Consider the following 18024-nt stretch of genomic DNA (forward strand, 5'->3'; position numbering starts at 1 on the left):
CAAGTATAAAAAGTAGAATTTTTTAAAATGTTGAATAACCATTTGTCTGAAGTGGTGTAGGAATTTCTGCCTAGGCAGGAGGTTGGACTAAAAGTCCTCGAAGGTCACTTCCCTCTCTGTTATTATTATTATAAATCTGAGTGACTGAATCATAGTAATTCCATAACAAGAGCTCTCATGAAACCCTCCCCCCTGTATTTCTTACTAAACTTTCATTTTTATGGAATTATTCCCCACCTATTTGGAACATTTCTTTTCCTTCCATTATTATTATATTTTTAAATCATTGTGCTTATTTGGCTTGGGAACTGTAGGGCCGGCGTAAACATTCAGTTTGGTGTTATTTTGGTGAGGTGGGTTGAGATCTTGCAATGGCACTGCAAACTAGCCTCAAGGATGAGGGGGAAGGGAGGAACGACCTTGGGCTTGGTTTCCAAAACAAACTCTTTTCTTCATGTTATCATGAGGTACAACCAGACAGTCCAGTAAGGGGAAGGCTAAAGATTAGTTTTGCTCTTAACTTGCCTATATAAGGAGACTCTGAAAGATTTCCTTTGCTTTTACTCTTCTGTTTTGCACTGCTTCTGCAGGTGAAACCATGCCTACTACTTTTTCCACCCATAGTATGTCGTCTGGAAGCATGCAGGGATCCAGGGGAAGACGCCTGCTTGCCTTAGGCAGTTCTCAGGCAGTGCCAAGTATCCACAGGGTTATTGGGGGCATGGCTGGACTGTCATATAGTGATGGGCAGGCATTTATGGACACAAATATTCTGTACATGAATGAAAAGGGCACCATGAAAAATCTGAATGACCGCCTGGCTGCCTACCTAGACAAAGTGAGTAATCAGATAATATTTTCCTAATGGCAATGTCAGAGAAAAATACTATAAAGGTATGTCTACCTCTGTCTTTGGGGCATGTTTGTGCAATATGGGAGAATATAAGACCGCTACTTGACAAAGAAGATGTTTGTCTAAGTGACAAACATTCTAGCTTTTTTTTTTTCTGGAAGAAAGATACACGTGGGATCTTTCCAATTATTCAGTGCTAAAGTAAAGATGTTGATAAATGTTTAGATGAATTATTAACTGACATCCCTTCCTCTACCCAAGGAAGACAATGTTTGATAGAAAATTACAGAAGGGTATGATTTGAGAGGATAAGAGGAAGAAGAAAATGGAGTCAAAAGCCAAGAATTTTCTTTGTTTCTGTCATCGGTGTTCTGTCTATTCATGGCTTTCAAGCACACTGGTGAATACCTAGGGATTAATCCTACAAAGCTGAGTAAGGGTCAAGATTTTTTGAGTGCACCTTAATTAGTAATATACTTCAAAACAAAATATAAAGTGCCTGATCTACACTGGGACCCTGGGAGGGCATAATAGTTCTTTTTTTTCTTGAAGCATTCTGATCTGCTTTTTAAAAAAAAATTACTTATTTTTTTTTTATATGAGATTGGGGGGCATATAACCCGGAGAAGTTCGCAACATAAAAATTAAACAGAAAAAGAAGACAGGAGTATTAACAGTAAAATCATATTTCATGGTGCTCTACAGCAATCTCCACCCCTCATATCTGCTGTCAACCTCAAATCTTCTACCTTCCATTAGAAAACCTCATCTTGTGTACTCCAGAACACAGCACAGTGATAATTATTTGAGCTTATGGACTAACGATAAATAAATATATTTCTATAAGAGATTATGGCCTGTGTTTTACTGATTTTTGTGGTAAAATGCTTTAGTTATGTAAGATTTATTTTCTTTGCTTTATACTGCAGAAAGTTATAAGTGACGCACTAAATTCAAATGATTTGGAAGTTAGCAAGGAAATGATTAATTGTAGGTTATTTACAATGGTCAGTGATTTTTATTTTAAATGGCCTGATACACCATCTTTTTTTGGGATGGAAATGGAGTAGGCAAGGTATAATTTTCCCTGAACTTCATATCTTTGGTATCACAGAAACATTGATTGAATTTTGATGCAATGTGTCATTAGCATGACAAAACCTAGGATAGAATTGTCCTCTCACCATGGAGATGATATTCCCTGTCTATTAGAATCTCTTGTTTTACTTTTCTACAACTTCTGTCTTTATCTCTTGACATTCCTCTCAATTTATGAGCCTCTTTAAGAGCTATAATTCTAAACACGGGTTTAGAAGAGACAATAATTAACCCAGAATGTTTAACAGAGAAAATAGAGGATTTTGAAGTATAGCTAATCCTCCAGCAGAGAAACAACTGAATAGATTGTAAATCCACCATCTCATATTGAGATATATATATATATACATATACATATACATATACATATATATACATACATACATACATACATACATATACATATATATATATATATATATATATATATATATATATACATATATACATACATACATATATATATATATATATATATATATCGAAGCAATATATATATATCAATCAATCTCTCTCTCTCTATATATATCAATATATATCAATCAATCTCTCTCTCTCTCTCTCTCTCTCTCTCTCTCTCTTCTCTCTCTCTATATATATATATATATATATATATATATATATATATATATATATATATATATATATATATATATACATACATACATATATATATATATGACTTCTGTAACAGAATCATCAGTGCTTGGAACACTTCATCTGATTCTGTGGTCTCTTCCCATAATCCCAAAAGCTTTAACCAAAAACTTTTTAGTATTGACCTCACCCCATTCCTAAGAGGGGCGTGCATAAGAGCACTAACGTGCCTACCATTCCTGTACTACTGTTTTTCTTCTTCTTCTTCTTCTATATATATATGCTTATACTTCCTAATATTTTTTTCTTTATTTACATTTATATCCCGCCCTTCTCCGAAGACTCAGGGCGGCTTACAGTGTGTAAGGCAATAGTCTCATTCTATTTGTATATTTACAAAGTCAATTTATTGCCCCCCCCCAACAATCTGGGTCCTCATTTTACCTACCTTATAAAGGATGGAAGGCTGAGTCAACCTTGGGCCTGGTGGGATTCGAGCCTGCAGTAATTGCAGGCTGCTGTGTTTTAATAACAGGCTATCTTACAGCCTGAGCCACCACGGCCCTATATTACTTATATATATGTTTATATACTATATAATCTTTTGTATGATACCTATATATATTGTTGTGACAAAATAAATAAATAAATAATGAGAACATGGGATCATATTTGTAAGGATAAATTAAAATGACTTTTCTTTTCAGACTTGAGACAAAGCAAGACATAGCAGAGCAGAACAGAAATAGTTCCAATTCCTTCCATTGTAGTGACCATGTGTTTAACCAAGAGTGGTATTACACCACTTTCATTAATTTAAATACAATATAGATGCAACTATGCAAATAAGCTTCCAATAACTTTCCCCATCTAGTACTTTCTAAAGATTTTCAAGTTGCATCTTTCTAAATTCTCAATCATTCAGGAAATGTCCTAATGCCATGATGGCGAACCTACGGCACGCATGCCAGAGATGGCATGCAAACCGTCACCCCAGTTCAGCTCCGCTGCACATGCACAAATGCCACCCACCAGCCAGCTGATCTTTGGGTCTCTGCCACGGATTCGCGGGGCATGTGTGGGACTCTCAGTGTGCATGCACGGGGGCAGGGCATATGCAGAGGGCCTTGTGTGCAGGCACACGGGGGCAGAGCTGCGTGAGCATTGGGCACTTGATCTGGAAAAGGTTAGTCATCACTATCCTAGTGGATTCTGCCAATATAACTTTTGAAGACATCTAGTTTTCATGCTCTACTATTCTGTTTTCTTTGGTGATTTCAAAAAGACAGAAGTATTCCCTTATCATTCTTTCTACATCCAAATTTCAGACTGGAACCAACCCTAGGATTGGTCAATAGATAAGTGTAGGATTATGGTCTATTTCTCTTACTTTTTCCCTCCCTCTCTGTACTCTGTATTCCTATCAACCTGAATAAAGCCATTTCCAGGGTGAGGACTTCTGATGGCATCATTCAGCCATTGCTGAGGGAAAATAAAGCCTGTTCTCTTACAACTACAGCCACACAACAATAGTTCAATGACTTGAGAAAATGCTATGTAACGAGGAACTGCCAGTTCTAAGAATGTATAGTCTATTAAAGGTGTGATCAAGGAAAGAAGGAATTGCAGGAGGAAGGAGGGGCTGATTTTCTTCTGCCCTTCATTCAATCTTTCAAATCTAATCGTTGACATTGGCCATATGAATGAGGGGTTCTGGAAGTCTGAGGGCACCAGTTAGGGAAGTCAATTACTCATTCAAGTCTGTCTATAGGTCTGTCAAGTTATCTATTTATCTATCTATCTATCTATCTATCTATCTATCTATCTATCTATCTATCTATCTATCTATCTATCTATCTATCTGTCCAAAGCTGATAGAAGTCCCTTCTGATGATGATACTTAAAGTCAAATAGCCAAAGCACATCTAGAGATTTTAGGATTCCGCAAGCTGTTATTTATTCTGATATTTTAATTCAGTTTCATTTTCTTTTCCTTAAAACAAGGTGCTGTCCCTTGAGAAATCTAACATGCAACTGGAGCAGAACATCCAAGACTTCTACACAAAACGAGCATCAACTGGTACCCATGATATGAGTGCCTATTTCAATGCCATGACCCAGCTAAAGTCTGAGGTATTATGTCACATGTTTTTTCTCTTTTTTTCCTGTCATGCATCTATACTTCAACATAGGATGTATTAGTGACCTGAGACAGGACCATCTTGAAATATTTTGTTTTTGAGGAAGAGATCAAGATGATGTCTTCACATTCTATATATGGAAGTTGAACACATATTTTATTTTACACCAGTCACACTATGTTGTCTTGCACTGCAACTGAAGGTGGAAACTTCAGAGCAAAGAACTGGCCATGTGGCATCTGAGATTATTTCAATTTCTGTCTCTCAACATTTGTTTCCTGAGTTGGTGGCTTTATCTCTCTCACAAAATTACTTGGAGTGTCATAAAGCTGTGTTCAGAGGAAAGTACCAAGAGGTGCTGATATAAACTTCCTGTAGTTTCTAGAAATATTGAATTCTACTTTATTTTCTAGAAATCTAAAAAAATAAAATAAAAAATGAATGTGCATTTCTATGTTTTGTTTATCTTAATGACACAATGAGAATAATATCTGGAATCCTAAAATCTACACCACTCTCATGGTTCCATATTCTTTCTAGCATCGCCCTTCCTGATTTCAGGCAACAGCAACAGACAGTTTGAGAATGGAATAAGATACTGGCCATTGACTCCTAGAGATCTTCCAATCATAACATAGTAGACATAGTAGACATAACATGTTTGAAGGTGGTTGTTGGAGGACTGCGGGGAGATGACGGAGGCATTCCTGATTTGTTCCCCTATAGCCAGTCTTTGACTGTGATAATATCATCCATGCCTCTCCTCAGCCTTTTGGGATCTTTATGGCCGTTATTGGTTCTATTAGGACTCTTTAGGAGTAGGTAAGAGATTTGCTTGGGGACAGAGGAAGACACTGCCAGCGACCGGAGTACCATCCCCCCCATCCCCTGTCCCAGGATGTTTTGGACTAGGCACCGGACAGATTACCATCTAGACTGTCATTTTATGTTTCCATTCTATGCCCGTCCTCATTCTGGACTAGTATCATCCGTTATCATTCTGCCACCCGGAGATGGAGCCTCTATATTGCCGATTTTTATCTTCAGTTGCTATGCACTACACTTCTTGTGAACTCTTGCGCCTGCAAGGTGTCCCTGTCTTGCAGGAATGGCCCTCCACATTATCGAGAGCCGGCCTCCATGACGGGTTTGGGGACCCACAGAGGTGGCATGGGAAAAAGAAGAGCTTGTGGGGTTTTTTAGAGAGGGAATTTTTAAGGGGAGGGAGGGTAACCCGTCGGGGGGGAGACCAGTTCCTGCATGTGCTCGTGGCAGTGGTTTAATAGATTCGAAGGTTATGGGGGAGGATTGCATTCCTTGTAGTGAGGGTGGTCCTATATGTATGGTTAGTGGGAGGGGCAGATATGGCGGAAGTGAGGGCTTGTATCGTTTTTTGGGGGCGTGTGCTCGATGTGTGAAGGCGATCACGTGCCCCGATCCCTCAGACTTCTCCCGTTCCCCAGATGGTCAAGACCCTCAGAGCCTGGGCCTCCGGTTGATGTTGTGCAATGCACGGTCCGTGGCCAATAAGGCCCCTCTAATCTGTGATCTTATTCACGGGGGTGCCGCGGACCTTATGGGCGTTACGGAAACCTGGTTGGGCACAGAGGGGGGCGTGCCCCTTGTGGAAATGTACCCACTGGTTTTCCGAGCATTTCATCAACCGAGGGCCCAAGGTAGGGGTGGGGGGTGGGTGGCGGTTGTTATTAAAGAAAGTCTAGAGCCGAGGGAGACCACTGTGCCTCAGATTACCGGCTGTGAATCCCTCTTTGTGAGGTGGGGTCATAGGTGTCAGATGGGCTTGCTGGTCACGTACCTGGCTCCTTGCTGCATGACAGCAGCCCTGCCCGAGCTTCTGGAGGTGCTTGCTGGAGTGGCAGTTGAGACCCCTAGACTTATGGTCATGGGGGACTTTAACTTGCCATCGGCCGGCATGTCATCGACAGTAGCTCAGGAGTTCATGGCTTCCATGACGGCCTTGGATCTGACTCAAGTAGTTGATGGCCCTACTCACATTGGGGGAGGCATGCTGGATTTGATTTTTATCTCTGGACAGTGGTTGAAGGATCTGGACTTGAGAGATTTAGTCACTGAACCTTTGTCATGGTCAGATCACTCTCTCCTTCGTCTAGACTTTCGGACCGCCGCTCAACGTCGCAGGGAGACGGAACCAATATGATGGTTCAGTCCCAGGTGCCTGATGGACCCGGAGAGGTTCCGGACGGAGCTTGGGCCGTTTCCTGAGGGTCTGGCTCACGGCTCGGCTGAAGAACTAGTTGTGGCTTGGGAACTTGCCACGGCCGGCGCTCTAGACCGTGTCGTGCCTTTGCGGCCTCTGACCCGGCGCAGGTCTCAACTGGCCCCTTGGTTTTTCGAGGGGCTGAGGGAGATGAAATGCCGGAGAAGACGCCTAGAGAGTTCCTGGAGGTCCAGTCGTTCCGAGGCTGATCGGACACTAGTTAGGGCATATAATAGGACCTACCTAGTGGTACTGAGGGAAGCGAGATGTTGCTACGTCTCCTCCCTCATTGCGTCGGCAGATAACCGCCCGGCCGCCCTGTTTCGGGTGACTCACTCTCTCCTTCATCAGGGAGAGCGGGATGACCCGTTACAGGGACGTGCCGAGGAGTTTAGTGGTTATCTAAACGATAAAATCATTCAGCTTCGGGAGGGCTTGGATCAAAATTGGGTGGATCCAGACGAGAGGTTGGAGAGCTGTCTTGTTGAGACTGTTTGGGATGAGTTTGACCCTGTGGCTCCTGAGGACATGGACAGGTTATTGGGGAGGTTGAATGCCACCACATGTTTACTGGACCCGTGCCCCTCCTGGTTGGTGCTGGCCACACAGGAGGTGACACGAGGCTGGCTCCAGGGGATTACGAATGCTTCCTTGTTGGAGGGCGTCTTTCCTGCCGCCTTGAAAGAGGCGATGGTGAGACCCCTCCTCAAGAAGCCTTCCCTGGACCCAGCTGTTTTAGGTAATTATCGTCCGGTCTCCAACCTTCGCTTTGTGGCAAAGGTTGTAGAGAGTGTGGTGGCACGTCAATTACCCCGGTACCTGGATGAAACTGTCTATCTAGACCCATTCCAGTCCGGCTTCCGGCCCGGATACAGCACGGAGACGGCTTTGGTCACGTTGGTTGATGATCTCTGAAGGGCCAGGGATAGGGGTTATTCCTCTGCCTTGGTCCTATTAGACCTCTCAGCAGCTTTTGATACCATCGACCATGGTATCCTGCTGCACCGGTTGGACGGATTGGGAGTGGGAGGCACTGTTTATCGGTGGTTCTCCTCCTATCTCTCTGATTGGTCGCAGACGGTGTTGACGGGAGGGCAGAGGTCGACCCCAAAGCACCTCACTTGTGGGGTGCCGCAGGGGTCGATTCTCTCGCCCCCTCCTGTTCAACATCTATATGAAGCCACTGGGTGAGATCATCAGTGGTTTCGGTGTGAGTTACCAACTGTACGCTGATGATACTCAGCTGTACTTTTCCACACCAGGCCACCCCAACGAAGCTGTCGAAGTGCTGTCCCAGTGCTTGGAGAATGGGGAGAAACAGGCTCAAGCTCAATCCCTCCAAGACAGAGTGGTTGTGGATGCTGGCACCCGGTACAGTCAGCTGCAATTGCGGCTGACTGTTGGGGGCGAGTCATTGGCCCCAATGGAAAGGGTGCGCAACTTGGGCGTTGTCCTGGATGGACGGCTGTCCTTTGAAGATCATTTGACGGCCGTCTCCAGGAGAGCTTTTTACCAGGTTCGCCTGGTTCGCCAGTTGCGCCCCTTCCTGGACCGGAATGCCCTATGCACGGTCACTCATGCTCTCGTGACATCTCGCCTGGATTACTGCAATGCTCTCTACATGGGGCTTCCCTTGAGGAGCACCCGGAGGCTCCAGTTAGTCCAGAATGCGGCTGCGCGGGTGATAGAGGGAGCCCCTCGTGGCTCCCATGTGACACCACTCCTGCGCAGACTGCACTGGCTGCCTGTGGCCTTCCGGGTGCGCTTCAAGGTTTTGGTAACTATCTTCAAAGCGCTCCATGGCTTAGGGCCGGGCTACTTACGGGACCGTCTGCTGCCACCGATTGCCTCCCACCGACTCCTTAGGGTGCCGTCAGCCAGACAGTGCCGACTGGCGACACCCAGGGGAAGGGCCTTCTCTGTGGGGGCTCCCACCCTCTGGAATGAACTTCCCCCAGGACTCCGTCAACTTCCTGACCTTCGAACCTTCCGCCGCGAGCTTAAAACACATCTATTTATTTGTGCAGGACTGGACTAGAATTTTAATTTTAAATTTAATTTTAATGGGGTTTTATCATTTTAATTGTAATTTTAAATTTTGGCCTATTTAAATAAGTTTTTTAATTAGTGTTTTATCTTGTATTATATTTGTATTTTTATCGGGCTGTAAACCGCCCTGAGTCCTTCGGGAGATAGGGCGGTATAAAAATTTGATTAAATAAATAAATAAAAATAGACTTGCCTCTCACCAGGCACAAGTCTAGGAAACCAATTCAGGATAACTTATCAGAGTCATGATCTAGATGAAGAATTGTGATCATAAGGGGCAACCTTTAGTAACGATAACCAAATAGGTGAAGTAGATCAAACCACTCCCAAGAATACAGTTGCCCTGAAAAATATGGAAGCACCAGAACAGAATCAGGACAGGCCTTCACCAGAACTAAGACGAAAAGTCTTTAAGTGGGGAATTGTCAAGAGTCCGCATGTTGACTGTAGTGCACCAGAACAAATGATAATGCATATACTTTGAGAATGTTTCCTCAGGAAATTTCAAGGCACCTGGGATGATCTCATCGCAGCCAAATCAGAAGCAGTTAGATGGTTAGCTTCCTTACATATTGAGTGGTAATATCTATGCTATTACAATTATGTGGCATCATATCATGGCAATTTTACCATGGTTTTACCCTAATTTAATATTTTATCTATTGTATTGTCCGATGGCTCAGAGGTTAAAGAAACTGAACTTGTCAGGCCAGATTCAAGATTTAAGTGCTATATAACAAGTTGAACATCTGTTACTTGCCCTGGTTCCTCTCAACCTAGCAGTTTGAAAGCATGCAAATGCGAGTAGATAAATAGGTACCACTTCGGTGGGAAAGTAACAGCATTCCATGGGTCTCAGTTATATTGGCCACATGAGCACTGAAGTGTCTTTGGACAATGCTGGCTCCTTAACTAAGAAATGGAGCACTTCCCCCTAGAGTCAGGAAGAGGAAATCTTCACATTCACCTCTATGCTAGTACTTTACTGAAACTTATATTTGTATTTGTATGTATAATGTATTTTATTAGTGTTGTACGTCAGTGATTGCATGACATCTATAGATACCATATCCTAAATTAATTAAAGAAACATGAATCAAATATTGCACCCATCTCTTATCTTGGAGTCCTGCACTAATATTATTCAGAATTGAATAATTAGTATATTTAACAATTTCCTTGCTAAATGGTATTCTCTGTGATGATGTTTTGAAATCTACCTCCCCATTTTTTCCCCATAGATTCAGGCGGAGACTTTGAAAAATGCTGGACTGCTTTTACAGATCGATAATGCCAGACTTGCTTCTGATGATTTCAGGGTGAAGTAAGTTTAGTTAATCGGTGTTGTCCTTTACTTTTTCATCACACATATAACCATATTTGTTTCACAGTAGGTTTCCTGACTTAAAAAAAAAAATTAGCCCTGTACCTGTGTTTTTATTTGTTGGCATCCTGACATTATGCAAATATTAAATGATTTTCTTAAAACAATTTACGTAACAGGTACAAGGTAAAAACATGATACATTTTTTTCTCCTCTATGTGAGCAGCTATTATAACAAGCAAAAGCCTGGAATGCTGGCTAAACAGGCTGCAAAAAGGAATTTGTGAAATGATAACTAGATAGGATTTTTTCCTTAGTCAGTTATCATTTATCATTGATGGTGTCATACTTTTCTACCAACTCACAGACAGAGGTCAACGCATTAATGTGATAGATTAGCGGTGCCCTTAAAGAAAAATTTAATATTGAAAAGCTATCACCAACAAGAAAGAATTAAAATTAAGATGACTCACTCAAATTACTGATTACAATTCTATGCGGGATGTTCGCATTTGAAAACAAATCAGCCAGTTTCACACCTCTTTTATATGTTGATTACAATATAGTTATTCTTGGGATTCAAGCACTGTATATACTTTTCAGAAAAAAAGAATGCTAAGAGAAGATGTACAAGTGTGTATTTGAGATTATAAAGCATAAATCAGATAAAGCCTAGTGGGAGGTATAGAGTGTGCATAAGCACACAGGTGAACCTAAGTGTCATGCTTGGGACTTCATATCCATTTAATTCTAGTCTGTTCATAAAGGGTGGACTGGAGTTTGCAAGAGCTATATACTAAACTCTCTTGTCTGTAACTGGCTGAAACAGTGCATCACAGGGCAAAACCTTTTTAACCAAGTTAACCCAAAAGAACTAATTTACAGAATGCATCCAGAATCTGGGACCCATGACTCACGTGGAATTGTCAAATTTTATAAAGCATTTTATGACACAATGCAAAATGTCAGAAAATGTTCCCCATGGTTAACTTCTGATGCTTGACTGTGCTATACTGTTCAACATGGGCTATTTTCAGAGCAGATACATCTCTATATATCTCGCTGTATTTTTAAGAAGTTTTCAAGTATATTAAAATTGTAGGTATTGAAGAATCTGGTAAAGAAATACCTCTGAAATGATGACCCTGTGGTCAGATAGTCTAGTATTAAATATAACTCATTCCAAAAACTTTTGTTTGTAAATCTACTGTTATTTAAATAAATTTTTGTTCCAATCCAATTCTTCAATATTTTTGGAGACTTTAAGAAAAATAATTGCTGATACATTTCAGTTAATGTTTTCCTTTTCCTTCCTCTCTCTTTCTGTGTATTGGCTTTTGAGATCTGCTAATACTGATTGGATATGCAAACCGGAACTAAATTTGGCATTATATTTATAATTGTTAAGAAATCTTGATTTCTGCATGTTCTATGGACATCTAATGTGACATGATTTCCATGAGAAATTGGACTTAAGAAGACTTTATATATTTTATAGCTTTTTTCCTATAGATATGACCCTCTATATTGTACAATATAAAGAAAGAGTTAGAAAAATTGAAGTATGCTTTAAGCTTGGGAAACAGAGAAAACATGAGGCAGAAGCTCAGACTGGCAATAAAATTTAGACTTCCTTGTCTTTTTAATTGTCCCTGGATCTAATATCTTCTGAACTCAAGCCAAGAGAGATTAACTGGAGGAGATATGTACAGGACCATTGTTTGTTGCTTGAAGGCCTACATCCTTGACCCCAACAGTGTTAGTTTACTCTATTATCACTGCACCTCATATAACGAAATTAAATGCCATCTTCGGTGTACATCATACATAAGAAAACAATATAAATAGAACAGAAACACACATCTTTCACATTCTATACAATTGAATTGGAAAAAAAAGCATTTGATGTCCTCAGTTATGTAGCCATCAAGAACCAAAGCTAGAAATGTGCTGTATGGATCCTTTTGCCTTTTGTAGGCTAGAATCTGAGGTAGCCATGCGCCTGTCTTTGGAGGGAGACCTTGGGGGACTGCGTAAAGCCCTAGAAGAATTGAATGCAAGTCGAGCTAGCTTGCAGGTGCAAGCCGAAAATCTCCAAGAGGAGTTGGCCTGTCTCAAAAGAAACCACAAGGAGGTAAAATATGTATAAAGCTGTGTGAAATTTGTCCATGATATTAAGTTAAGTTAAGTTACCCTTACTGGATCAATGTTGCCACACAGTGTTTCAATAGAAGTTTTTTAAATTACATGGCTGCTGGAATACAAATGTTTATCATGTTGTTTCCTTTTGTCAGGATATCTGAGTTTTAAATCTCAATAATATGGAACACAGGTTAAAAGGATCTTTTCCCCCCTAATGGGCGTACACAAAGTTCCAATCTGAAGGAAAAAAGATGCTTCAGAATATATGTAAGAATTTTATCTATTGGCAATTCTTTAAAACAAATGCAATATTTTCCAGGATTGGTCTGCTACTACAGAAAGCAACCACATCATTCTAGGAAAAGAAGCAGTTGCTTTAAGGAGTTGTTGAGAGGTGCAACTTGATGCCTCCATGTGCTCCAATGCATCTTCTATCTTTTAAACCCAAAGTGTTGCACAGCCCTACTTTCTAAGTAATAAGGAATGGCACTTTAAAATCCTTCCATAAGGTTTGTTAAAGGGCCATATGAAAATAGTTTGAACGTTCTATTTATTTGCTGCCTACTGAAAATGTTCACCTCTATTTTATAATATTTAGGCAGGGCTAAAGTAACACAATAAGACTAACATGCTCAACAGCCAAAAAATAGAGACTTTTTTCAGAGGTAGGATTGGAAGAATGGGTGAGAGGGAAAATGGAATTAAAAAGCAATGAAAGTAAACTATTGTCAGATCCGGCAATCTGCCATTCCACAAGGGGGAAGAGGGGGACCTCTTTATCATTGCATTTAAACTTTATTGCTTTCTTCTATCCTGCAATCTAATGATTTATACCTTCTAGCCAAGCACCTAAGCGGCCTGGCATTCCATTTTTGGGGAATGTAAGGGGAGGGAGGGCCATGTGGATTTCATCATTAGAGAACTGGCAGAAGGATGACCCTGAGAAAGTCCCCTGATCACTTTCTCAGAGCGGCCAGTACAATAACATCTTTGCACCTGTGGATTGGCTGAATCCACATTGGACTGTTGGGAGGGATTTCTAATTCCATTATTCTAAATGTACGGCCTGAGGGCCCTCAGAGCCTGCTTTCTTCTCGCCTTGCTATCACCTCTATTCAATAAAAGGTTCCTTCTGAAATGCTAAGTTTCAAGAGTCTTTCTTGAATAAGAGGGAGAGGCCAGGCCTTACATGATGCAGGCTCTGCAAACATGATCAACCCATCCATGCAAGAATACGGCCAAAACTTCCGAACCCAGGGGGCAAGAGTTCGAGTCATCACCCTGGCCTTAGAGGGGGCAGCTGCTTGATGGATGGTGACCCTTCATAATGCTGATGCCATGGAGCTGTGAAACTTCGACCACTTCATGATGGCCCTGCAACAGCAGTTTAGGGACCCACTAGCTGACTGCAAAATCTGCAATCGCATCAGAGTCTTGAGAAAGGGTCACTGGCCAGTAGCCGAATACACAGAAGAATTCTGCAACCTAGCTTGCCATGTAGACTGCCCAGAAGACATCCTGGTGAATTGGTTTAAGGACGGGATGAACAATGTCCTGTATATCGCTTGCTTAGCCTAACCGCTTGCATGAATGGTACCTAATGACAGTGGAAGCAGAGATCGACATACCCGAAACCAATACCGGGCAGGTAGAATTTGGAGAAGATCCCCACCCCAGGGAAAGAGGGAGCTGTTCAGGACTGTTCTCCTGTTTCTTTTGCTGGGTTCACACAATAAAGTAAAGAGCTGTTGTCACCAATGACTTGTCTCCTGCCTCCTCATTTTGCAAACTCAATATTGGTGACAAGGATGGGATTGAGGCTGGCAAAGAGACCTGGAAAAGAGCTAATCAGAAATTAGCTTGTGAACCCAGCCAGTTCTAAAGTGGCTACAATAGGAAAAAGCCGAAAATGTCTAACTACACGCCGCCAGCGCCATTTGACCCAGCCAGACAGAAATGGGGGTCATACATGGCTCGATTTGAGTGTTTTCTTGAGGCCAACGATTTCCAGAACCTCGTGGATAATTGGAAAGGGGCATATTTCCTGAGCCACTGCGGGCTGGAGGTTTTTGACACTGCTGAGTCGCTATCGGAGCCAACACCAGTCCAGTCTGTGCCCTGGCAAGTTCTGCAAGCAACCCTCCGAGCACACTATGCCCCAGTGCCATCAAAGTCCAGAGAATCCAATGTGAAGGCGAGCCGATCAGTGTGTACATGGCTGCCCTGCGAAAATCAGCCTTGCACTGTGAGTACTGAGACCTCGATGATGCTCTCCTAGAGCAACTAATTTGTGGAGTGAGAGACATTCATTTACAGAGGCGACTACTCACTAAGGCAAATTTAACACTCCATGCTGCTCTGGATGAAGCCCAGGCTCACGAGCTCTCCCCCAAAGGTGCCAAGACATTACAGAGACCAACTCTCACCAATAATCCGTCGAAAACAACACCGGTACACAGTGAGGAAATCCAGCCTGAGAGTGACAGTGAGGTCAAGGAAGAAGTGTTCCGAACTGAAAAGCCGGAATGAATGATAGAGATGGCTTTGTCAGCTGTGGGGCACCCATCAGAGACAACTTTGCCATTTAAAAAATGCAATCTGTAGACAGTGTGATAAGAAGGGGCATCTAGCACGTGTATGCCGAGCCATTCAGCCGTGCTGCCAAAAGTTCAAAGCAGACTTCAAACCGCCCAATCAGCAGCCATTTCTCAACCAGAGAGCTCCCATTGGTCAAGCCCAAAAGAGTGCGAAGTCAAACCACACCACCATAAGAATCAGTCAAGCCACTGCCAACCCAGAGAGAAAAATCTTCACAATTGCATACATTGAAGGCGTTCCGTGTAAGATGGAAGTCGACACCGGATCATCGATCACCATCATGTCCTTGGACAAGATAACCACAGCCATTCCGCACATTGCAAAGAGGCAGCTTCAGCCACAGAAACTACGACTACCAGGAAACAGAATCCAAGTGAAACGAATTGCAACGGTCTGGGTCACCTACGGCCAACATAAGAAGACCCTTCCAATCACCATCATGAAGGGGCACCTTCCTAGCCTCCTTGGTCTCGATTGGTTTCGGGCCCTGGGAATGGGAGTCTCCTGAGTCCACATCATCAGGTGCGATTTGAAAGAGGAACTGCTCCAGAAGTTCCAAGACATGTTCAAAGACAGCCTGGGCAAGTATGTGGAGACCCCTATTTCATTTAATTTAGAACCTGCCATTGCTACAATATGACTAAACGCCAGGAGGGTTCCATTTGCACTAAAACCTAAGATTGACAAGGAGCTAGACAAACTAGTGCAACAAGTCATCCTAATCCCAGTCGGCCACAAAGGGGGAGGCATCGCACACAAGAACTAGGAGCAAGGTCCCATTATACTGGATTAGGAGATTGCCCCCAGTCTCCTAATCCAGTCAGACGGATCTGTATGCATCTGTGCTGACTACAAGGCAATGTTGAACAAAGCCTTACAAAAGAGTGCTTACCCTGTCCCAATAGTTCAGCATCTTCTGCATTCATTGGGACCAGGGCAAATTTTTGCAAAATTGGACTTGGCACAAGCATATCAGCAACTGCCTGTAGACAATGCCACAGCTGAAGCGCAAATGAAAGTCACACACAGAGGTGCCTTTAAATGTACCAGGCTCCAATTCGGAGTCAGCGTTGCCCCAGGGCTGTTGTAAAATCTCATGGAACGACTGCTGCAGGGTCTACCAGGGGTAGTACCCTATTTTGATGATGTTTTGGTATCAGCAAAATGACATACACGAACTGAGAGAGAAACTGTGAAAGGTGCTGACTATTTTCCGAGCCGCAGGGCTAAGAGCTAAACTCAACAAGTGCCAAATTGGGGTGCCCACAGTCGAATTTTTAGGATACTGGATTGATGCAGCAGGGATACATCCCACGGAAAGCAAGGTTCAAGCAATCCAGAAAGCTCCCCCTCCTCAAAATAAGACGGAACTCGAAGCCTTTTTAGGACTTTTGAATTTTTATTCAGTATTCTTAAAAGACAAGGCAACTGTGGCCGAACTTTTGTAGAAGTTGCTGGCCAAAAAGACCCATTGGACTTCATGTTTTCAGTGAAAAAGGGTTGAATGCGTTTCCCCCTCATCATCTCATGGACTACCCCGTAGAGATATCACCGGGGGCCAAACTTTCTAAGCCTAAACTGTATTTGATGGGCCTGAGAAAACTTGAAGAGCTTCAGGCATTCACAGACATTGCTTGGCGAGGCAGCGGCAGCGGCTCAGGAGTTCAGAGCCTCCATGACAGCCTTGGACCTGATCCAATTAGTTGAGGGTCCAACTCACATTGGAGGAAACACGCTGGACTTAATTTTTGTCTCTGGACAGTGGCTGAGTGATTTAGATGTAAGGGAATTAGTTGTTCAACCCTTGTCATGGTCGTATCACTCTCTTCTTCAACTGGACCTTCGAACCGTCTATCCCCATCACAGGGAGTCTGATGGAACGTATTGGTTCCGTCTGACGGAACGTATTGGTTCCATCCCGGGCGCCATCCCAGGCGCCGTCCCAGGCGCCTGATGGAGCTGGAGAGGTTCCTGATGGAGCTTGGGCCTATTCCTGAGGCCCTGGCCCACGACTCGGCTGAGGAACTCGTCACTGCCTGAGAAAGGGTGGCGACGGGGGCCTTGGACCGTGTTGTGCCTTTGCGGCCTCAGACCCGGCGCTGTTCTTGACCGTCTCTTTGGTTTTCTGAGGAGCTGAGAGACATAAAGCGCCAGAAAAGATGCCTGGAGAGTGGCTGGAGAGTCAGCCGTTCCAACTCGGATCGAACACTAGTAAGGTCTCATATTCAGACCTATCTAGTGGCGATAAGGGTGTCGAAATGGGAATATTTCACCGCTCTCATCGCATCAGCAGATAATTGCCCAGCCGCCTTGTTTAGGGTGACCCGCTCCCTTCTCTTTCAGGGGGCTAGGAAGGACCCCTTGCAAGGTCGTGCTGAGGATTTTGGACAGTATCTGCATGATAAAATCGCTCAGATTTGGGAGGGGCTGGACACAGACTGGGTAGATTCAGACGGGTGGACGGGGGCAGGTCTTGAGGTTGTCAGCTGGGAGGAGTTTGATCCTGTGGCTCCCGAGGACATGGACAGGATACTGAGGAGGTTGAGACCAACCACATGTTTACTGGATCTGTGTCCCTCCTGGCTGGTACTGGCCACACAGGAGGTTACACGAGGCTGGCTTCAGGGAATTATTAACGCTTCTTTGAGAGACGGTGTCTTTCTGACTGTCTTGAAAGAGGCAGTGGTGAGACCCCTCCTCAAGAAGCCTTCCCTGGACCCGGCTGTTTTAGCGAACTACCGTCCGGTCTCCAACCTTCGCTTTGTGGCAAAGGTTGTTGAGAGTGTGATTGCATACCAGCTCCCTCTGTACCTGGATGAAACTGTCTATCTGGATCTGTTCCAGTCCAGTTTCCGACCTGGGTACAGCACAGAGACGGCTTTGGTCACTTTGGTGGATGATCTCTGGAGGGCCCGGGACAGGGGTTGTTCCTCTGCCCTGGTCCTATTGGATCTCTTGTCGGCTTTTGATACCATCGACCATG

At 43.3% G+C, this 18024-nt stretch overlaps 1 protein-coding gene across 1 annotated transcript in view; it reads left to right on the forward strand.

Moving 5' to 3' along the window:
• Window positions 1-598: 598 nt before the first annotated feature.
• Window positions 599-18024, forward strand: part of LOC131197691 (keratin, type I cytoskeletal 17-like) — a 54678-nt gene continuing 37252 nt past the window's right edge. Inside the window, exons 1-4 of the mRNA XM_058182060.1 lie at window positions 599-838; window positions 4553-4681; window positions 10219-10301; window positions 12279-12435. Coding sequence (XP_058038043.1) covers window positions 599-838; window positions 4553-4681; window positions 10219-10301; window positions 12279-12435 — 609 coding nt within the window. The remainder of the gene's footprint in view (window positions 839-4552; window positions 4682-10218; window positions 10302-12278; window positions 12436-18024) is intronic.

The sequence above is a fragment of the Ahaetulla prasina genome, chromosome 4 (genome assembly GCF_028640845.1).
Source record: "Ahaetulla prasina isolate Xishuangbanna chromosome 4, ASM2864084v1, whole genome shotgun sequence".
Taxonomy (NCBI): Eukaryota; Metazoa; Chordata; class Lepidosauria; order Squamata; family Colubridae; genus Ahaetulla; species Ahaetulla prasina.